The sequence below is a fragment of the Populus nigra genome, chromosome 1, assembly GCF_951802175.1.
Source record: "Populus nigra chromosome 1, ddPopNigr1.1, whole genome shotgun sequence".
Taxonomy (NCBI): Eukaryota; Viridiplantae; Streptophyta; class Magnoliopsida; order Malpighiales; family Salicaceae; genus Populus; species Populus nigra.
Window position 1 is genome coordinate 33,151,440 of NC_084852.1, and position 17,532 is coordinate 33,168,971.

Sequence of the window (17,532 nt, forward strand, 5' to 3'; positions counted from 1 at the left end):
TATAAAATTTAAGAGGTCTGCAACGATAAACATTAATAAATAAATGAGATGACTTGATATTTTGGCATATAACTACAAAAGATAGTTTACAGATTTTTTTTTTGTATTCAAGAGGATTCTTGAATCATAGGATTAAAAAGTCTCTATTGCAGAAATATGTTTTGGCTGGTATTTAGGTGTTTTTGTTTAAGCTGTATGAGATGAAATTATCATATATGGTTCTCGGAGGCCCCAATTTACCTATCTTAATAAAGTTTATGATTGGTTTGAAGAACATTTTGTGGTTCATATGATTGTAGATGATATAACTAGCAAATATGTTGCTCCTCATGTAAATATATTTTATTGTTTAAGAGGAATTACGCTTACTTGTTTTTTAGTACAAGTAGCTACGGGGTTTGCTATGACTTTTTACTATCGTCTGACCATTACTGAGGCCTTTTCTTTTGTTCATAATGACCGAAGCTAACTTTGGTTAGTTAATCCGATCAGTTCATCGATGGCTAACAAGTATGATGGTCCTAATGATGATCCTAAATGTATTTCGTGTGTATCTCACGTGTGGCTTTAAAAAACCTTGTTAATTGACTTGGGTTACATATGTGGTTCTTGTTATATTAACCACATCCTTTAGCATAACTGGTTATTCCTTATCTTGGGACCAAACTGGTTATTAGGCAGTAAAAATTGTAACAAACATGTCAGAAGTTATTTCAGTAATAGGTATTACAAGTCATAGAATTGTAACAAATTATAACTACTCGATAGTTTCAAGATAGTTGTTCCTTAGAGTTAGGAAACAATTTCAAATTCTTTTATATTTTAAGATCTCAAACAACTATTTTTATCCCGAATGTGCATTTAACTGCTACAAAAATGTATAAGAAATCAATAAATTTCTTAATTGTAATATGGTATCAGAGCCAAAGATAGCATAAATAGCCAAAGACCTTTAATTTCAAGTAATTTGGTGATGTCAAAAATATTTAGTGGTAGGGTGAGGAGGGATTTAAAGTGGGAGTGGGCATTCTATTGATGAGGTAGACAACCATGACAAAGGTATAAGTCTAATAGGAGAGAGGTAGTGAAGCATGAGTGAAGAGAACAAAGCATGTTTCAACTATACGAAGGTGCCTTCTTTCGGGGTAACCATTGTGTTCAAGTGTGTGAGGTGGAGTGGTGAGATAAGAGATATCATGGATTGAAAGAACATTAGCCAGGGAGATGAATTCACCACCATTTTTAGAGTAGAGGGTTTTGATGGTTGAATTGAAGTGTTTTTCTATAATGGCTTTGATTCTTATAAAGACTTATTTGACATCGGATTTGTCTATGAGTGGCTAACCTTCTTCCTTTTGATTTCATTCTCCACAATAAAGACCACTTCCTTCTATAGGCATAATAGATTAAGACATCATACTTTATCAATTCTCAAATATTAATATTTCTAGTAATCATTTAGGCATATCTTTCTTTTTATCTCCAGATTTCTCAACCATAAGTAGTGTAAACCGATCCAATTTTTTTTTCCCTTTCTTTCACCTGTTTTTCAGCACTCGTGACTAACAAATCTGACCCTACAACCATCCTCAACATTAATGAACCATAACCCAACCCACTCAACCAAACTCAACTTTCTTGGCATCCTCAACCACAACCCCACTACTGCATATCCCAACGTCACCTCCTCTCACCCCAATTGAAACTTATCCCTTTCCAACTCACTCAATGACAACCTGAGCCAAGAACCATATTCATAAACCAATAACTAAAATGAATCTTCATACCTAACTCTCAAAATATAATGACCTTGAACCAATAACCATCCATGACTAAAGCTCTTATAGATCCAAAATGGCGTCAAGCTATGTCTGAAGAGTGTGATGCTTTAGTTAGAAATGGAATATGGGAACTTGTTCCACCTAATTCTATATAGAATATTGTTGGGTGTAAATGGATTTTTAGATTTAAACATAACTCTGATAGCTTTATTGACAGGTTCAAAACACGTTTGGTCACAAAAGAATTTCATCAAAGATCAAGAGTTATTACCTATATACTTTTAGCCCTATTGGAAAACGAATCACAATTCATGTTATCTTTAACCTTATTGTATCTCGGGGTTGGTCCTTATGCCAACTTAATGTTAATAACACCTTTCTCTATGGATACTTCTTCGAGAATGTCTACATGCAACAACCACTAGGTTTTATTGATCAAGATCATTCATCCTATGTCTGCAAACTGCGAAAGGCAATATATGGCCTCAAACAAGCACTTAGAGCATGATATCATGAACTTCGCACTTTCCTTCTTCACTCTAGCTTCAAGAATTCTCATGCAAATACCTCACTATTTGTTCTTATTACTGCTGGACATATTATGTATATACTTGTATATATGGATGACTTAATAATCACTAGTGACAACACTGAGATGATCGACTTTTTTAATGATTTTTTTGCTCATCAGTTTTCAATTATGGATCTTGGACAACTATCTTATTTCTTAAGTGTGGAGGTAATCCCAAATCAGCAAAGTATTTTACTATTTCAAAAGTGTTATTTTTTGGATATTCTGGCTTGAACTCATATGAATGATGCCAAACCCATGTTAACTTCCATTCCACCTAGCCACCTCTGATGTTATAATCGGGCTCTCCTTTGTTTGATCCTATAGAGTACAAAATAATTGTTAGCAGCTTTCAATATCTCTTGATTACAAGAACAGACCTTATATTTGTGGTTAACAAGCTCTCTCGGTACATGCATACTCCAACAACCGACCATTGAAACTTTATTGAACATTTATTATGTTATCTATATGGAACTATTAATAAAGGCCTACAAATATATCGCCAATCCCTATTGAATTTACACGCTTATTTTGACACAGATTGGGTAGGTGATAATGATGATTTTTCATTTACCAGTGCTTATGTCATCTATCTTGATCACAATCCAGTCTCCTGGAGTTCTAAGAAGAAGAAAACGGTTATAAGATCCTCTATTGAAGTTGAATATATGTCAGTAGCTAATGCAACTACTAAGCTCAATTGGCTTTATTATCTTCTGATTGATCTTGATGTTCAACTACTTTGGTGTCCCGTCTTATACTATGACAATGTTGGTGTTACACAACTCTGCTCCAGTCCTATGTTTCACTCCAGAATGAAACATGTTGCCATATATTTTCACTTCATCAAGGACCAAGTACAAAATGGTGTCCTTCATGTTGCTCGTACATCTTTAGCAGATCAATTTGCTGATGCACTCACTGAGCCTCTTCATCGTGCCCACTTTTTTTTTTATCTCAAATCCAAGATTGAACTTTTATTTCGAGCTCCATCTTGAGTGGGCACATCATAAGTAATAAGATTGTAACAACTTGATAGTTTCAACATAGTTGTTCCTTATAGTTAGGAATCAATTTCAAACTGCTCTATATTTTAGGATCTCAAGCAACTATTTGTTATCCCAAATATGTATTTAACTACTGTAAAAAGGTATAAGAAATCAATCAATTTCCTAATTGTAATAATAAGATCTTTCTTGGTAGAGTTATTACGTGGAAGTGTTAGTGTAAGTCAATCCACTTTAACTTGTTTTTATAGTTTACACATTTTTGTATTAACTTAATGGTATTTTAGGTCTCTTATAACTTAAGTCATTTATTCCACTATGCCTGAGCATGAGTAGACTCCTATCCTTATTTGTATTCAATGCATTTTCTTATTTAAGATAGAAGGTCTTCTCTCATCACCTATCGCATTTGACAGTTGTTTCAAGAGTCTATGATTATGAAGAGGTTTAGGAAGTTTTCAAGCAAGAAAGACAAGTTTTGGCTATGATGTGGTTGTGATTCCTATAGAGAGAAAAAAGAGTTTATAGCTACCGACACCAACTTGAACTAACAAGAGCTACCTCACTACTACCGACTAGTGCCTTCATAGTCTCAAATTGAATCCCAAATCATGCAAACAATGGTGAAACATACACAAGCAACATAGAATGAAACATTCAACAACTAGTGAATTAATTCTATCAAAACAATTATTCACATATTTATAGCTATGTTACATAAAAATTCCTAGAATAAGAGACTACTCCATAGCAAAATTAAAAAGAAACAAACTTGACATAATGAGCATCACACAAGAGTGGAGGATAACTAGATAAAAGCCTTGAAGTCTACTGCTGCCTCTTTTTTTATATATAGTTATATTCTTCTCTTTTTTAGTGATGCCTCCTATCTTTTATGGTGTGTTTAGGGTGTCAAGAGTCCCCTTAACTGCTACTAAAAGAGGTATATATATTCTGGCATTATCCTCCAAAGGAAAGGAAATCAATTTCCTTCTCTGTCACGGATTCTTTCTCTTCTTGATATTGCATGCCAAATTTAGAGTAGAAAATGTGCAAATTAAGACTTATTTATTTCTGGAACAATTGTAGAAAGTTCAATTTTATTTCCAACAAAACTAATCATGCAATTTTTGGATGTCTAGGACTTGAGACATGGGCCAACACCCGAGACCATAGTTTTGAAATCCATATCAGTCCGGGTCTAAGTAAAAACCCACCGTGGAGTTGGCATGGTGAAACCTGGTCGACCCGGGGATCAACCCGGAACCTAGACGACCCGAGTAAACCCAGCTGAGACCTGACCTCTTTTTGTATATATATAGACGTGAAACGACATCATTTTGGCCTTTTAAAAGGCCAAAATGATGAAGATGAACGATGCGCAGACAGAGAGAAAACCTAATTAAAGAAAAGGCAATTTTAATTGCAAAAAGCAGAGGAGCAGAAAACTCTTTATCACTGTTTCAAATATGTGAATAAGGTTAGACTCTTGTTTCTCTTCACGAATCTCCTTTTTTCACTCTCTCTTTTCTTTATTCTTTGCTTTTTTTGGAACTTTGCGCAAAGTTCTATTATAGTATTACAATCACTCTTAGTGCCTTCAACATAGTTGCTGTGAGATGTGCTGTGGAATACCTGCAGATGACAGAGGATGTAGAGAAAAGAAACCTAACATACAAGCTTAAAGTTTTCTTCAATTCCTGCATACTTCATGGGTGGAAAGATTATATTGTCACTCTATAGAGCACCAAAGAATTTTCTTTGTGATCAGAAGACCTTGGAATAACAAGCAGATGCATTGAAGCGATTGCCTCTAAAGTCTTAACTCATCCATCAAAGGTGAGTTTGTCTCACATTTACTCTAGAAGGGAAAGAGATGACGAGTCTTGTAATGGAGCGGAGAGCCAGAGACATAAACCGCCAAGCAAAGGGTGGTGGGCTGAAGATATGGCAGAATTAGGCATAGACCTGTATTGGAGAACCATGATAGCAGTCAAGTCCGGTGGAAAGATGCCATCTAGTCTCATAGGGGAGGCTTTGAAAATTTACGCAGCTCGATGGCTACCTAACATATGAAGAGAAAGAAATGTTAATTAGTCTCATAAATGGAAAGATGTCATCTCTCTTTTCTTTATTCTTTGCCTCTCTTTTTTTACCCGGGTCAACCTATCTGACCCGTGACCCGATCATTAGACCAGGTCAACCACCAGGTTGGGTTTTAAAATTATGCCCGAGATAGTGTCTGGGTCGTAAGAATTTTAGGTCTGATTCGAACTCTATATTTCAACTCGTTTTTTTGAGCTTTAAAACAAGAAAACTAAATTCTATGCTCTTCATATGAATTATAAGTTTATGCCTCAGCTTTTCAGAATGGTAACAAAAATCAATTAGTGGTGATCAGTTTTAATTTCAAATTCATTGGTAATTTAGTACTTGAAAAACATGTTAAATCTTTAAAGAGTCAATAATGATCTTAAAAGCATCTAAAATTCTAATCAACTTGTATGATACACACAAAATACTTCAAAATAAAACAAAAATAATTAAAAATATAGATGCAATAAATTCCTTTATTAGCGGACCGTAGGGGTGGAGCTTGGCGCCCAAGCTTGTCGTAGATCCCTGTACCTATGCATAATGGTGATTAACCCTCATTTCGTTAAAGAAATGGATGTTTTATTGACTCCGCATGAACATTCTCTAAACTAGCTGGGTGTGTTATAGATGGTTCAAGTTCATGAAGATGCATAGAATTTCCTAACGCGTGGGCCATCATCAATTGTTTGCCATTGTTTACCAGATTTATAGCACAATATATATATTGTCTACAAAGTTTTTTAAGAATTTAATTTTAGTCCTTAAATTTTCAGTTTTTTCATAGAAGTTATGCATTTAGCCCCTCCAAAAATAAAATATTTGCTCTCCAACCTTATAGTTTTTATGATTGCACCCCCAGTTAAAACCACTACAGGATTTTATGAGAATCTCCCATGCATTTTTAAGTTTTTGCTGGAGCCATCATTTCTAACTAACGTAAATTTAAATATTTTTTAAAATACAAAAATAAACAGGTACATTATCTCTCCATCTAGATTCTTTAAGATTCTTCTTTTCCTCATCACCCAGGGTCCATCTTCAACTAGTTTCCACATATCTAAAGAACCCAAAAGGTCCTTGAATTGCATACACAATATATCATAATTTTGCTTGCTTTGTCCTTCGGCCCTCGTCAATCATGTAGTCTTTCATTAGAATTCATCATGTAAATTCTGGGTTGTCAAAATAAAAAAGAGATAGGGAGAGAACTGATTCATTCGACTTCTCCTTTGTGTGTGGCCTCTTCTTCTAGAGAATGCTGAGGGAAAAGATTGGGTGGATGGGAGAAAGTACTCAGAAGATGATGAGATTAAGAGTTGTAAGAAATTATATATATAAAAAAAACACTGTATACTGTAATTAGTGAGTAGTTGAACAGGAAGTGCATAACAAAAAACAATGTTGTTTTTGTTTTCTTGTGTTAATTGTCAATGGTGAGTGGTGGCCGGGGGAAGTTGCAGCTAAATTTCCCTAAAATGTCATGCTCTAATATTATACTATCACAAGCACTTAATAAATGTTATTTTTTTACACATTTTAAGCACACGCTGTACAAGTAACCGCGGAGGAAGACAAGTACCCTGCCTCCCTCTGTTGCCTATAAAAACCTCCCCTCTCTCTTGACCGTCCATTGCCTGATTGCCTCCTAAATCATATCCCCCCCCCCCCCCCCCCCCAAAAGAACATGATGATCAATGGGCAAAAAATGGCAGCAGCAGAGGTGGCAGTGCAGCTGCCTGAGTCAAAGATGGTGACTGAGAACATAGGGGGAGCGGCAGCTGCTATGAGGCCTTTTGGCCGGAAAGCTGAAGTTATGAACGTGTTACTCAGGGTGTTGTGCATGGTGACATCTGTTGCAGCTCTGTCCTCCATGGTCACAGCCCATCAGTCCAGTACCGTCTCCATCTATGGCTTCATGCTCCCTATTCAATCGAAGTGGTCCTTCTCTCACTCATTTGAGTAAGTTAGATTTACCCTAATGCCCCTCGCCCCTTTTGTTCTTGCTGCTGCTTGGTTGCAGGGAAACTGAGGGAAAATAACAGAAAGTGGGAGGAAAATAACTGAGGGTATTATTTATTTGATTTTTAAAAAAAAACTTCATTCGATCTTGCTTTCAAATTGTGTTTAAATTTAATAAAAAATATATTATTTTAAAATATGTTCAAATAAAAAACATATGCTATCACATAAATATCTCTTAATCATATGAGTTTGCCGTTTTCATTGAGTTAATTTTATAGTCATCAAGATAATGTCCAGATTCTACCTGCTTTACTTTTGCATATTTTCTTAGTAACCAAACAATCCAAATTAAGTGGCAATAATTTGAGCCCTTTCTTTCTCGACCCTTCATTTGTGGTTTTTTAAATTGAATTTTCCAAGCTTGACCGGCAAAAGCGGAGCCTGACGACCTCACTCGTTTGTCATGTTGTATGAAAAAATGTTTTATTTTTATGTTGACGGAATTGCCCTTTCAGGAAAAACAAAATTTTTGGTACTCCCACCCTCCACTCTCATGGCATTTGAATGAACAGAATCAAACCCGTGACTGTTGTTGTTTTCTTCCTTCGCTTTTCTCTTAGTATTTACTTTATCGGATCTTGGTCAGATTATGATTTTCTACTTTTTTGACTGAAGTAAATCTTGTGTGACAAGTTGATGACACTCCTGTACCTTTTGCACTGACTGTTTAATCCCTTCCTCCAAAGCAAAGCAGAACTGGGGAGGGTCTCGTGCTCGAATCCTACTTAAGAACCACATATATTAAAGAGTTATGTTTGTGTAAATTTGGATGAGCTAATTAATGTTAAGAATTCTGCCATTCCTGCTGAACAGATATGTGGTTGGAGTCTCTGCAGTTGTTGCAGCGCACTCATTGCTGCAACTGCTGATTAGCGTGTCAAGGTTGCTTAGAAAATCTCCGGTGATTCAATCAAGAAGTCATGCATGGCTTGTCTTTGCAGGAGATCAGGTATATACTTAAAAGCATATCTTAAAAAGCACGCATCTGCTTGACTCTCCGATTGCTAGGTCTCCCGGTAGTTACGATTGCAATGAGTGCCTTTCTGAATTCTGAAATTTTCATTTGTTTGTCCAATTAGTTTTTTTGTTACCAGGAAAAAAGTCTTATATGCTTGGTTATCACTGATCTTGAAAATCCACAGAATTCAGCTGATTCATGTTACTAAACAAGGTACCTAGGTCAGCTTGAAAACGAGTCAGAGTCTTCTTTACTGATCCCACCTAGCTATAGACTATAGTGCAAACTTTACATATTGAAGTTCCACCTTCTCATGCTAGGAGTTGCAAATGGAGCATGCACAATTGAAAAAGCCCTTGGCAATTAATGTCATAGAAGTAATGTTGGAAACTGACATAAATATTTGTGCCTCCTCATGTTTCAATGGGAGAATTGAGTAAGGCTATACTTCTTGATATGCATAGCTTCTTGAGCTACTAAAATATTATCAGCTACAGGAACGAAACTAGCTTGTAATGGACTTCTGATATCATCATGCAAAGGTTTAATACGGCTGGGCAAGGATCAGGCCCCCTGGAATTTGCATCCGTTTGCGCTTCATCAGCTCATTATGAGTGAGCCCAAATTTAAAACCATGGCCATTTCGATATAACAATATTCTAGTACAAAGGATTCTCAAATTTTCTGGAGCTGTTATTTCCAAAGTTGTCAAATTGTTGAAATATCCTGGTACTGCGCTACATCCCCTAGCTGAAAATGTAAATTAGTTGTCTCATCAAGCTTGCCCAATTAGTCACCTTGACTGGTAACTCAAGGGTGCTTGTTTTATAAATTAAGTTTGAACTCGTGCAGCTTCAAGCATTTGGTTTCAACTCGTGCATTAATCTAGTACTCTACTGAGGTCTCATCAACTTTTGCGTTGTAGGTATTTGCATATGCAATGATAAGCGCTGGGGCAGCTGCATCAGGAGTCACCAACCTCAATCGCACAGGAATCCGACACACAGCTTTGCCAAATTTCTGCAAGCCTCTACAGAGCTTCTGTGACCATGTTGCTGTCTCTATATTCTTCACTTTCTTGAGCTGCTTCTTGCTTGCTGCATCTGCTGTTCAGGAAGTCATATGGCTCTCCAGATCCAAGTACTGAAGATCTCTGCCTTTCGATATACTTGTTGTTATCGTTCCTGGACAAGCACGACTTCTACGAAATAAGGGTTTATCCTTCAATTAATTCCAGTGATATCTTCTATCATTACTGGAAGTTTTGTGATCATGGCACTTTAACCCTTTGTAAATAACAAGGGCTTGTCTGTTTTGTTACAGTACCATGCGGGTCTCACTTTTAGAGCCATTTATGACCAGCTTGTTTCGAAACTCTAGTACCTGCTAGCTAGCTAGTGTTACACTGTTTCAGACATGCTCAAGCCACCTTAACTCGGAGATAACAAATTATAGAAGTTTGAGGTTTTGAGATTTTTTTCTAAATTTTAATTAGGGGTCATTATTTTGAGTTTAGTTTGGTTTTTATCTAGAAAACTAACTGAATTGAATTAAAAAAAAATGAAATCAAACTGAAATTGGTTTAAATTGATCGGTTTCAGTTTGGTTCGGTTATTTTAGAACAAAAATTGAAACCCAACCGATTGGTTTTTTATTAATCTTGGTTATGTTCGATTTGGTTTTTCTATTAATCTTGGTTTGGTTCGGTTTACTTCGGTTTTTCAGTTTCAAGTTTATAAAATTGAAACTGAACTAAACCGATCGGTTTTTTAAATATTCTAATCGGTTTTTTTTTATATTTCAATTATTTTTTTTTACCTTTTTTTTAATTTAATTGATTTTTTTTTTTAATTACCCCTATAACTTTAACGATAGAATGGCAGTTTCCCATTAGAAATGTCAGTTCGCCATGGAATTTTAAGGATTTTAATTTAATTGAACTAAACCGAATTTTTAGTTTTTTATTTTTTTTAAGTATTCTAATTGGTTATTTTTTATAGTTCAATCATTTTAATATTTTCATATTCTTTAATTAAAATTTAATGGTACAAGATTGCACAATTCTATAAAATTATTTGAGAAGTGTTAGAAAGTAAATATTATTATTTGATAATTTGGTAGCAATCCAACAAAATGCCACGTGGATATTGTGTACAGTGTAAGAGTGATTTTTGTTATGTATAAGAAAATTATAAAACTTGCGTATCTATTGGATCATGTGAATTGTAACTATGGTCTTTTTTACTTAGGAGAAATTCTTCTCTCAATATAAATATAATATGAAAATAAAATAAAAAAACAATTAATTGAACGACATTAATCTAACAATAATTTTATTATGTTCATGTTATTTATAAAATTTTATCATTCAATTTCATTAATTATGTAAATATTGCAATTAATTGCACTATTCGTTATTTTCTGTTCATAACTATTTTCATATAGCATTATTTTTGTCTCTGAAAAATATTTTGCTCTTTGAGCTAAATTATTCGAGATTAGTAAAAAGAGAAACTAGAAAATTAGGAAAGAAGACAATCAACCACTCCTTGGCCCTTTCATGGGATTAATTAAATATACGATTAAGCTAATTGGGTCAAAACCACATATATTAATACTAACAAATTAAAAGGTTTCGGCATGTCAATGGGCGTATCATTTTTTAATTTTTTAGATTGTTCACCAAACTTTGTTTTTATTTTTTTTGTAATATTTTATGTATTAGTGTTTTCTTCACCTTGCATTATTTTCATAGAAGGATTGATGAAATGTTGTCCATCCTTAAATAATAATAATAATAAAAGCTAGGTTAGGCCCTTAATTATGTCTTAAGACTTTTGTTTTAGGCTAGGTGCAAGGGGACCAATCTCATAGGATTAGGTGTATGGTTTTTTATTGTTTTTTTTAATTATTTTTTAGATTTTTATTAAAATATGTTATAAATAAAATACTTAATGTGGTATTTAAATTATTATTTAATTTGTGTTGTAGTTTTTTTTAGTAATATTATAGATTTTTTATAGGAATGTTAACAATTTATTTTTAATTATTATATACCTAATATAAAAAAAATTAATATTTTTTAATATTTTTTTTACATAATCTTATCATATTAATTATTTTGACTTCATCACTTATAAAATATCGAGACAATATTTTTAATATTTCTTATTATTCAAATTTTCCATATTTTGTAATAAAATACTTAACTGCAGGTCGCCGAAAAATTATTTCAGGCAACAACGCGTTGTCTACTGTCATTTTTGTCTCCATTGAGCGGATGGCAATGAACATAACTCAATATATATATATAGCAGTCCTGATCTCTTAGACCTGGAATTTAAAATATTTTTTAAAATTAATTATTACAATATCATTTTAAAAATTATTTAAGTATTCTATACTTTTAAAATAAGATTAGAGATTTCATGTTTATATTTTAAGTAAATATTTTAATTCCAAAAATATATTGGCTCACTCATTAATTGAAATTATTGACATATTTGAGAATATTTATTTTAAGCTCAGTTTGTTTGCTGGAAAGTAGTTTTTTTTTTGAAAAGTGAATTCTGGAAAAATAAATTTAAGGAAAGTGAAATATTTTTCAATGTTTGGTAATGTAATGAAAAATAAGTTGAAAAACACTTTCTAGTGTTTGGTTATGTCATGAAAAATAAGCTGGAAAATAACTTATTAATGTTTTATTTTTTTCAAGTTTATTAAAATAATGAGAAACAAATCTTACAAATTAAAAAGTTGAATGAGAATGAAATTGAAAAAAAAAATATAATTTCATAAATTATCTCAAATAAAATAAATAATAATCAAAATAATAGAGAGCAAATCTAAAAATAAAAAAATTGAAAGATGAAAAAATTAAAATAATAATAATTAATATTTTATAAATTATTTCAAATAAAATAAGTAACAATCAAAAGAATGAGGACCAAATTTGATGGATAAAAAATTTCAATTAAAAAGTGATAAGATAAAAGCAAATAATAATTATAAAAATAAGAACAAAAATTAAATATAAATTTAAATTCTAAGGGATGAAATTGAAAAACAAATATTCAAAACAAAATATATATAGCAATCAAAAGTTTGAGGATCAAATTTGATATAATCAGCAAATAATATGACATTTCTAAATTTTTCACAACTTCCAGAAAGTGTTTTTCGTCCAAAATAAAAGGAAAACACTTTCTTGAAAATCAAGCTAAATTTTTCTTTGACTGGAAATTGTTTTCCGTTAACCAACTTTTCTAATGACAAACAAATACAGAAAAATCTGAAAGTGATTTTCTAAAAATCACTTTTCGGGAAACAAACACAGTATTAGTTACCTTTGATTTTTTTTCTCTTATTAAAAACTACATTGTAAATAATAAAAGATATTTTTCACCCAAAAAAAAGTAGCAATAAAGAATGAGGATTTGGATTTAAGAAGTACATTTTCTCCATTAAAATTTAAATCTTTCAAAGTATTGTGAATATTTATTTTCGTTTTCATATAATTAAATAAAATTAAATTTGAAAATAGCTCCATGCATCGCACGGATGTAAAAACCAGTACAATACATCTAAGACACAATAGCCTTTTACTATTCCATATTGTTCATCTCCTTTAATGGCATTTTTCAATAAATGATATTGTTTATAATATTTTTAATCTCGGACCTTGAAATTTTCTTTTTCTTAATTTTATCATGTCTGTGGTGTTTCATGTGTTGACAATTTCTCCTCTATCCATATTTTTGACGAGGTTGGTGAAATTTCAAAATTAAATTGGATGCCAATATAATGGAATGAGATTTAAATTTGTAGTATTAAAAATATTAAAAGAACTAACACCTAAATAAAAAACAATAAACAATAACTTGACTTTTCTAGTTTCTCAAGAAAATTTTTTTTTCATCCCAATAGTCTTTTTTTAGTTATTTTTTTGTCTCAATAGTTTTAGAATTTTACGTTTAGATCCTAAACTTTATTTTATACACACACACACACTTTAATCCCTAAGTTTTGAGAAAGAAAAGAGAAAATAGTTGAAAAAAAAAAGAGAGAATAGTCGATTAGCTACATTTTAATAATAAAAAAAATCAATATTGATGTCAATAGTTTTTTTTTTAAAGAGTGTCATCGAGATTCTTTGAGCTTGTATATCATTAGAAAAGTAGATCAGAGTTAAGGAACGATTTTTTTTTTGGTTTAATATTGTGTTTTTTACCCATTTTAGGGTGTTTTAAGGTTAGAAATAGTTTTATTGAGATTCTTAAGTTGTTTACCAGGTGTTTTTATGTGAAATTAGGTTAAAAAAATAGATTTTTAGGTTCAAAAAACTTAGGATCCAACTTTCTTGTCACTTTTTCGATAGTTGGAATTTTAATCAGCAAACAACATGTCATTTGCCACTATAAGCGATGCATTATCTATTTTATTTCTTAAAAAAAATAAAAAGACAAATAACATGTCAATCATTTTTAAACACAATAAATAAATAAATAAATAAATAAAAAACTAAATACATGGACCTAGTCTTACAAGCTAATGTGCACCAGGCCTTTTGTTGGGCCAGAAGAGTAGACCTAATTCTTACGCCCTTGCTCCTGACCTCTTTCTATGCTATATCTTTTGTTTTATTTTTAAAAAATTTAATTAAAATGCAATATAAATAAAATATATAACATTATATGTTTTTATATGAATGTTAAAAAATATTTTAAAAATTATTATATAACTAATATGAAAAAAAACATGCTCATAAATATTTAATAAAAATATTATTTTATTTTATTTTTATTTGTAATTTTTAATATATTTTGGCATGTTTTCATTATATTAATTAAAGAAACCAAGGATACTAGCTCCTTCGAGATGTCCAATTCTATGATCTTTTTATACTCTTGAGTGATGTTCTTTGAATTAAGTTTTTTTTTTTTAGCTATGAAGTAGTTTTTTATTTTAGGACTTTTGATGTAGCCTAACTATGATTAGGCAAATATTTCTTTAAGTGAATTAATCCAATATTTGTTGAGTATTTCATTCTGGACTTAATGCTTATGTACACTTGATTATTATTTGCATGATTTGGGATTTAGTTTGAGATAAAAAATGATAATTATTTTAATCATTATTTGAAATACCTTAAGTAATCTATAGGATAGAGATATCCATGGAACTTGTGTAATCCTTAAGAGTTTTATTGCTTATAATGTATTTTGATCATTTAAAATTGTTCATAGAGATGTAAGAAGTTTGCTTGTTAAAATAATTTGTTGACGCATAAGAGAGATTACTGATTAAATTAGTAAAACCTGATAATCAACAATAATAAAAAATATATTTTGATAGGATTAATTCAATTGAGAAATTCATATAGGATTAATTAAGGTGAAGTAGAAATTTCTAGGATCTGTTAAACTTGATTTTAACATTGTTTAATTATTTGCTTGTTTATTTTAACTTTTTTTAGTTTCGCAAATTTTTATAATTAAATCATCAAATAGATAGAGATTTAATAATTTTAGTATTTATTGATAATTTTTATAAATTTAAAACGATACTTTACTCATTCACTTTATTATTTATTGCAATTCATGCTCTTACATGCTCTTATAATTTTGACCAACAAGCCCTATGATTATTTTATCACCTGTCAAACAAGTGAACCATCGACCACTACCTTTTTTTATAAAAGAGAAAAATAAAAGAAAGCTAAACCAGGCACGGGGCCTGCTCTATTTTTCTTCGGGCAGGCGTGCCTAGGGTGGTCTTTTTCAAGATATTTTTTTTATATAGTTTTTTCTAAATAATATTTGTTGCATTAATTTATTAGAATGATATTTAAATAATTATCTAATTTATTACATAATTATCCATTTCTTTATGAATAATTATGTATTATTATGATATGTAGAATTTTTAAAATAATTTATTCATGAATATTTGATGGGAATATAATTCTATATCAAGGAAAATCACCCTCATTAATATGTAATTTAATTATTTTTTAATCTCTCTATTCTTTTAGAATTTAGCTTTGATATCTTTGGATCAAACCAATTTTTAAAATGAAATGAAAAAATTAAACTATCCTCGTATGTAATATATTAAAAACAGGAACAAATTATTGACCATAAATTCTCATTCTGTCTCTCTTCAAACATAGTTCGCCGTTCTCCATGCAGGTTTGAAAACCCAAATCAGCAAACACTTAATAATTTGATTAACCCAGTCCCAATCACGTTGCCCGAGTCAATCAAACGTAGAGAATTTGCCCGAGTCAAATGTTTGGTTCCTTCACCATAAACACCTCCAAATTCATCCAGCATGTGTCCCAATCACCTTGCCTGAGAAGATGATATAATTAATCCTGTAATTAATCGAGGAAACTACACTAAAGAGGGTGATTTGGTGAATGTGGGTCCTACTGATTTTGATTACTTCGAGAAGCTTGTGATGCAATGTTATCAGGAAGGAAGGAAGGAGATGAGGTGGAGATTTATGGGGTTACTAGAAACAGGTGTTGAATAAATTAAGGAATTTTAAAGATTGAATTGTAGTCTAATCAATTTAGAAATTTAGGGTTTGGAAAATTTGGTACACCTAAAAAGATTCGGTGGTTGGTGGGGAAGGCTTGCAAGCATTGAGAGCACATAGAGGAAAAGGCATTTCTGTGCTTGCAAACGAGATGAGAAAAGTTGTGGAGACATCTGCAGGATTAAATCTTGAAGTTCCAATGATGGCGTTCAAGGAAAACATTAAATAATATATTTTTATATTTAAATTGGGGTTGTATTTTTTTTAAAAGTATTTTTTATTTAAAAATATATTAAAATAATATATTTTTTATTTTTAAAAAATTATTTTTGATATCAATGTATTAAAATAATCTAAAAACATCTAAAAATATTATAATACTTTTAAAATATAAAAATAAATTAGAGTTAGAGATAGCTAAGTGGGCTGTGGAAAACTTAGATTTTCTATCAATCAACCGGTAATAAGAGAGACTTTTCTAATATAGTATCTATGGCTCTTACAATAAATAAAATATGAGTTGAGAAATTATTTGATGAAATGTCTGAATGAGAAGTTATAGTGGAGGGAGTGATTTTTTTTATGATAATTTTGTTATTTTATAATTCTAAGACTGTAGGGTTTTTTTTTTGTTATTAAATAGAATATAATGGTAATTTTATAAATAATCTATATTTTTTTACTGATTTTTTTACGTGTATGAGTGAGAATGTAATATTGTATTATGAAATTATCAACTTTAAAATATAAAGTGTAATTATTTAAAGAATGGATAAAAAATAAAAATAACTAAATTACATGAGGTTTTTTATAATTATCCCTTAAATAAAAAAAATTCAAAAGGGAAAATTAATAAACTTGGTAGACCCATGGCCCAAGTCATGGGTTGGGCAGATTAGTGCAATTTACTCGAGTCAATTCAAAACAATTTTATTTTAATATTAAAAAAACATTAAATCAATATTATTTTTTTAAAAAAAAGTTTATTGGAAACAATTAAACTTGTTTTTGATTGAATTGACCAATAATGGCATGATATCTCATGTGGACTAGATCATAACAGGTTAATTTTTATCTAATTTAATTAAAAATATCAATCAAGTCAACAACCATGTTTATTTATAACTAAATTAATTTATCGAGATTGACAGATTTAATAATATTGTTAGAAACTAAACTAGTTAGACCGGTTAATTTTTCAATATGAATTTTTTCTTGTAATTACGAAAGAAAAAAAAAAACTTTTGAAAGAGTGAAGGATGGTTAGGCATTATAAAGCATGCTGATGTGCTTCTATAACGGTTTATTTTCAATAAATATCAAGGAATGGTTAAATAGCTCTATTTTTTTTCTTTCAAAACCGATAAAAGGTTTCATTAATATGGAAACGAGCTCCTTCCTCGCCTTGTATACATATCTTGAGAAAAAAGACCTGATTTTTCGTTTCATAAGAATGCCGATGCTATCAAAGGAATGCCCTTGATGAAATATATATCTAAAACAGAATTTATGTTTATAAAATTATAAATAATGTTATTATCATTATAAATC

At 31.0% G+C, this 17,532-nt stretch overlaps 1 protein-coding gene across 1 annotated transcript; it reads left to right on the forward strand.

Annotated features, from left to right (window-relative positions):
* The first annotated feature begins 6,883 nt into the window (after positions 1-6,883).
* Positions 6,884-9,813, forward strand: LOC133698668 (CASP-like protein 3A2). The gene is made up of 3 exons (XM_062121683.1): positions 6,884-7,418; positions 8,295-8,430; positions 9,365-9,813. The coding sequence occupies exons 1-3, from the start codon at positions 7,144-7,146 to the stop codon at positions 9,584-9,586; spliced, it is 633 nt and encodes a 210-aa protein (XP_061977667.1). The 5' UTR covers positions 6,884-7,143; the 3' UTR covers positions 9,587-9,813.
* Positions 9,814-17,532: the final 7,719 nt, after the last annotated feature.

Bases quoted from the DNA above. Each gene is read 5' to 3' on its own strand.
- LOC133698668 (XM_062121683.1), top strand. From the start codon at position 7,144: ATGATGATCAATGGGCAAAAAATGGCAGCAGCAGAGGTGGCAGTGCAG. The intron at 7,419-8,294 runs GTAAGTTAGATT...CCTGCTGAACAG, and splicing joins TCCTTCTCTCACTCATTTGA to ATATGTGGTTGGAGTCTCTG. The intron at 8,431-9,364 runs GTATATACTTAA...TTTGCGTTGTAG, and splicing joins TTGTCTTTGCAGGAGATCAG to GTATTTGCATATGCAATGAT.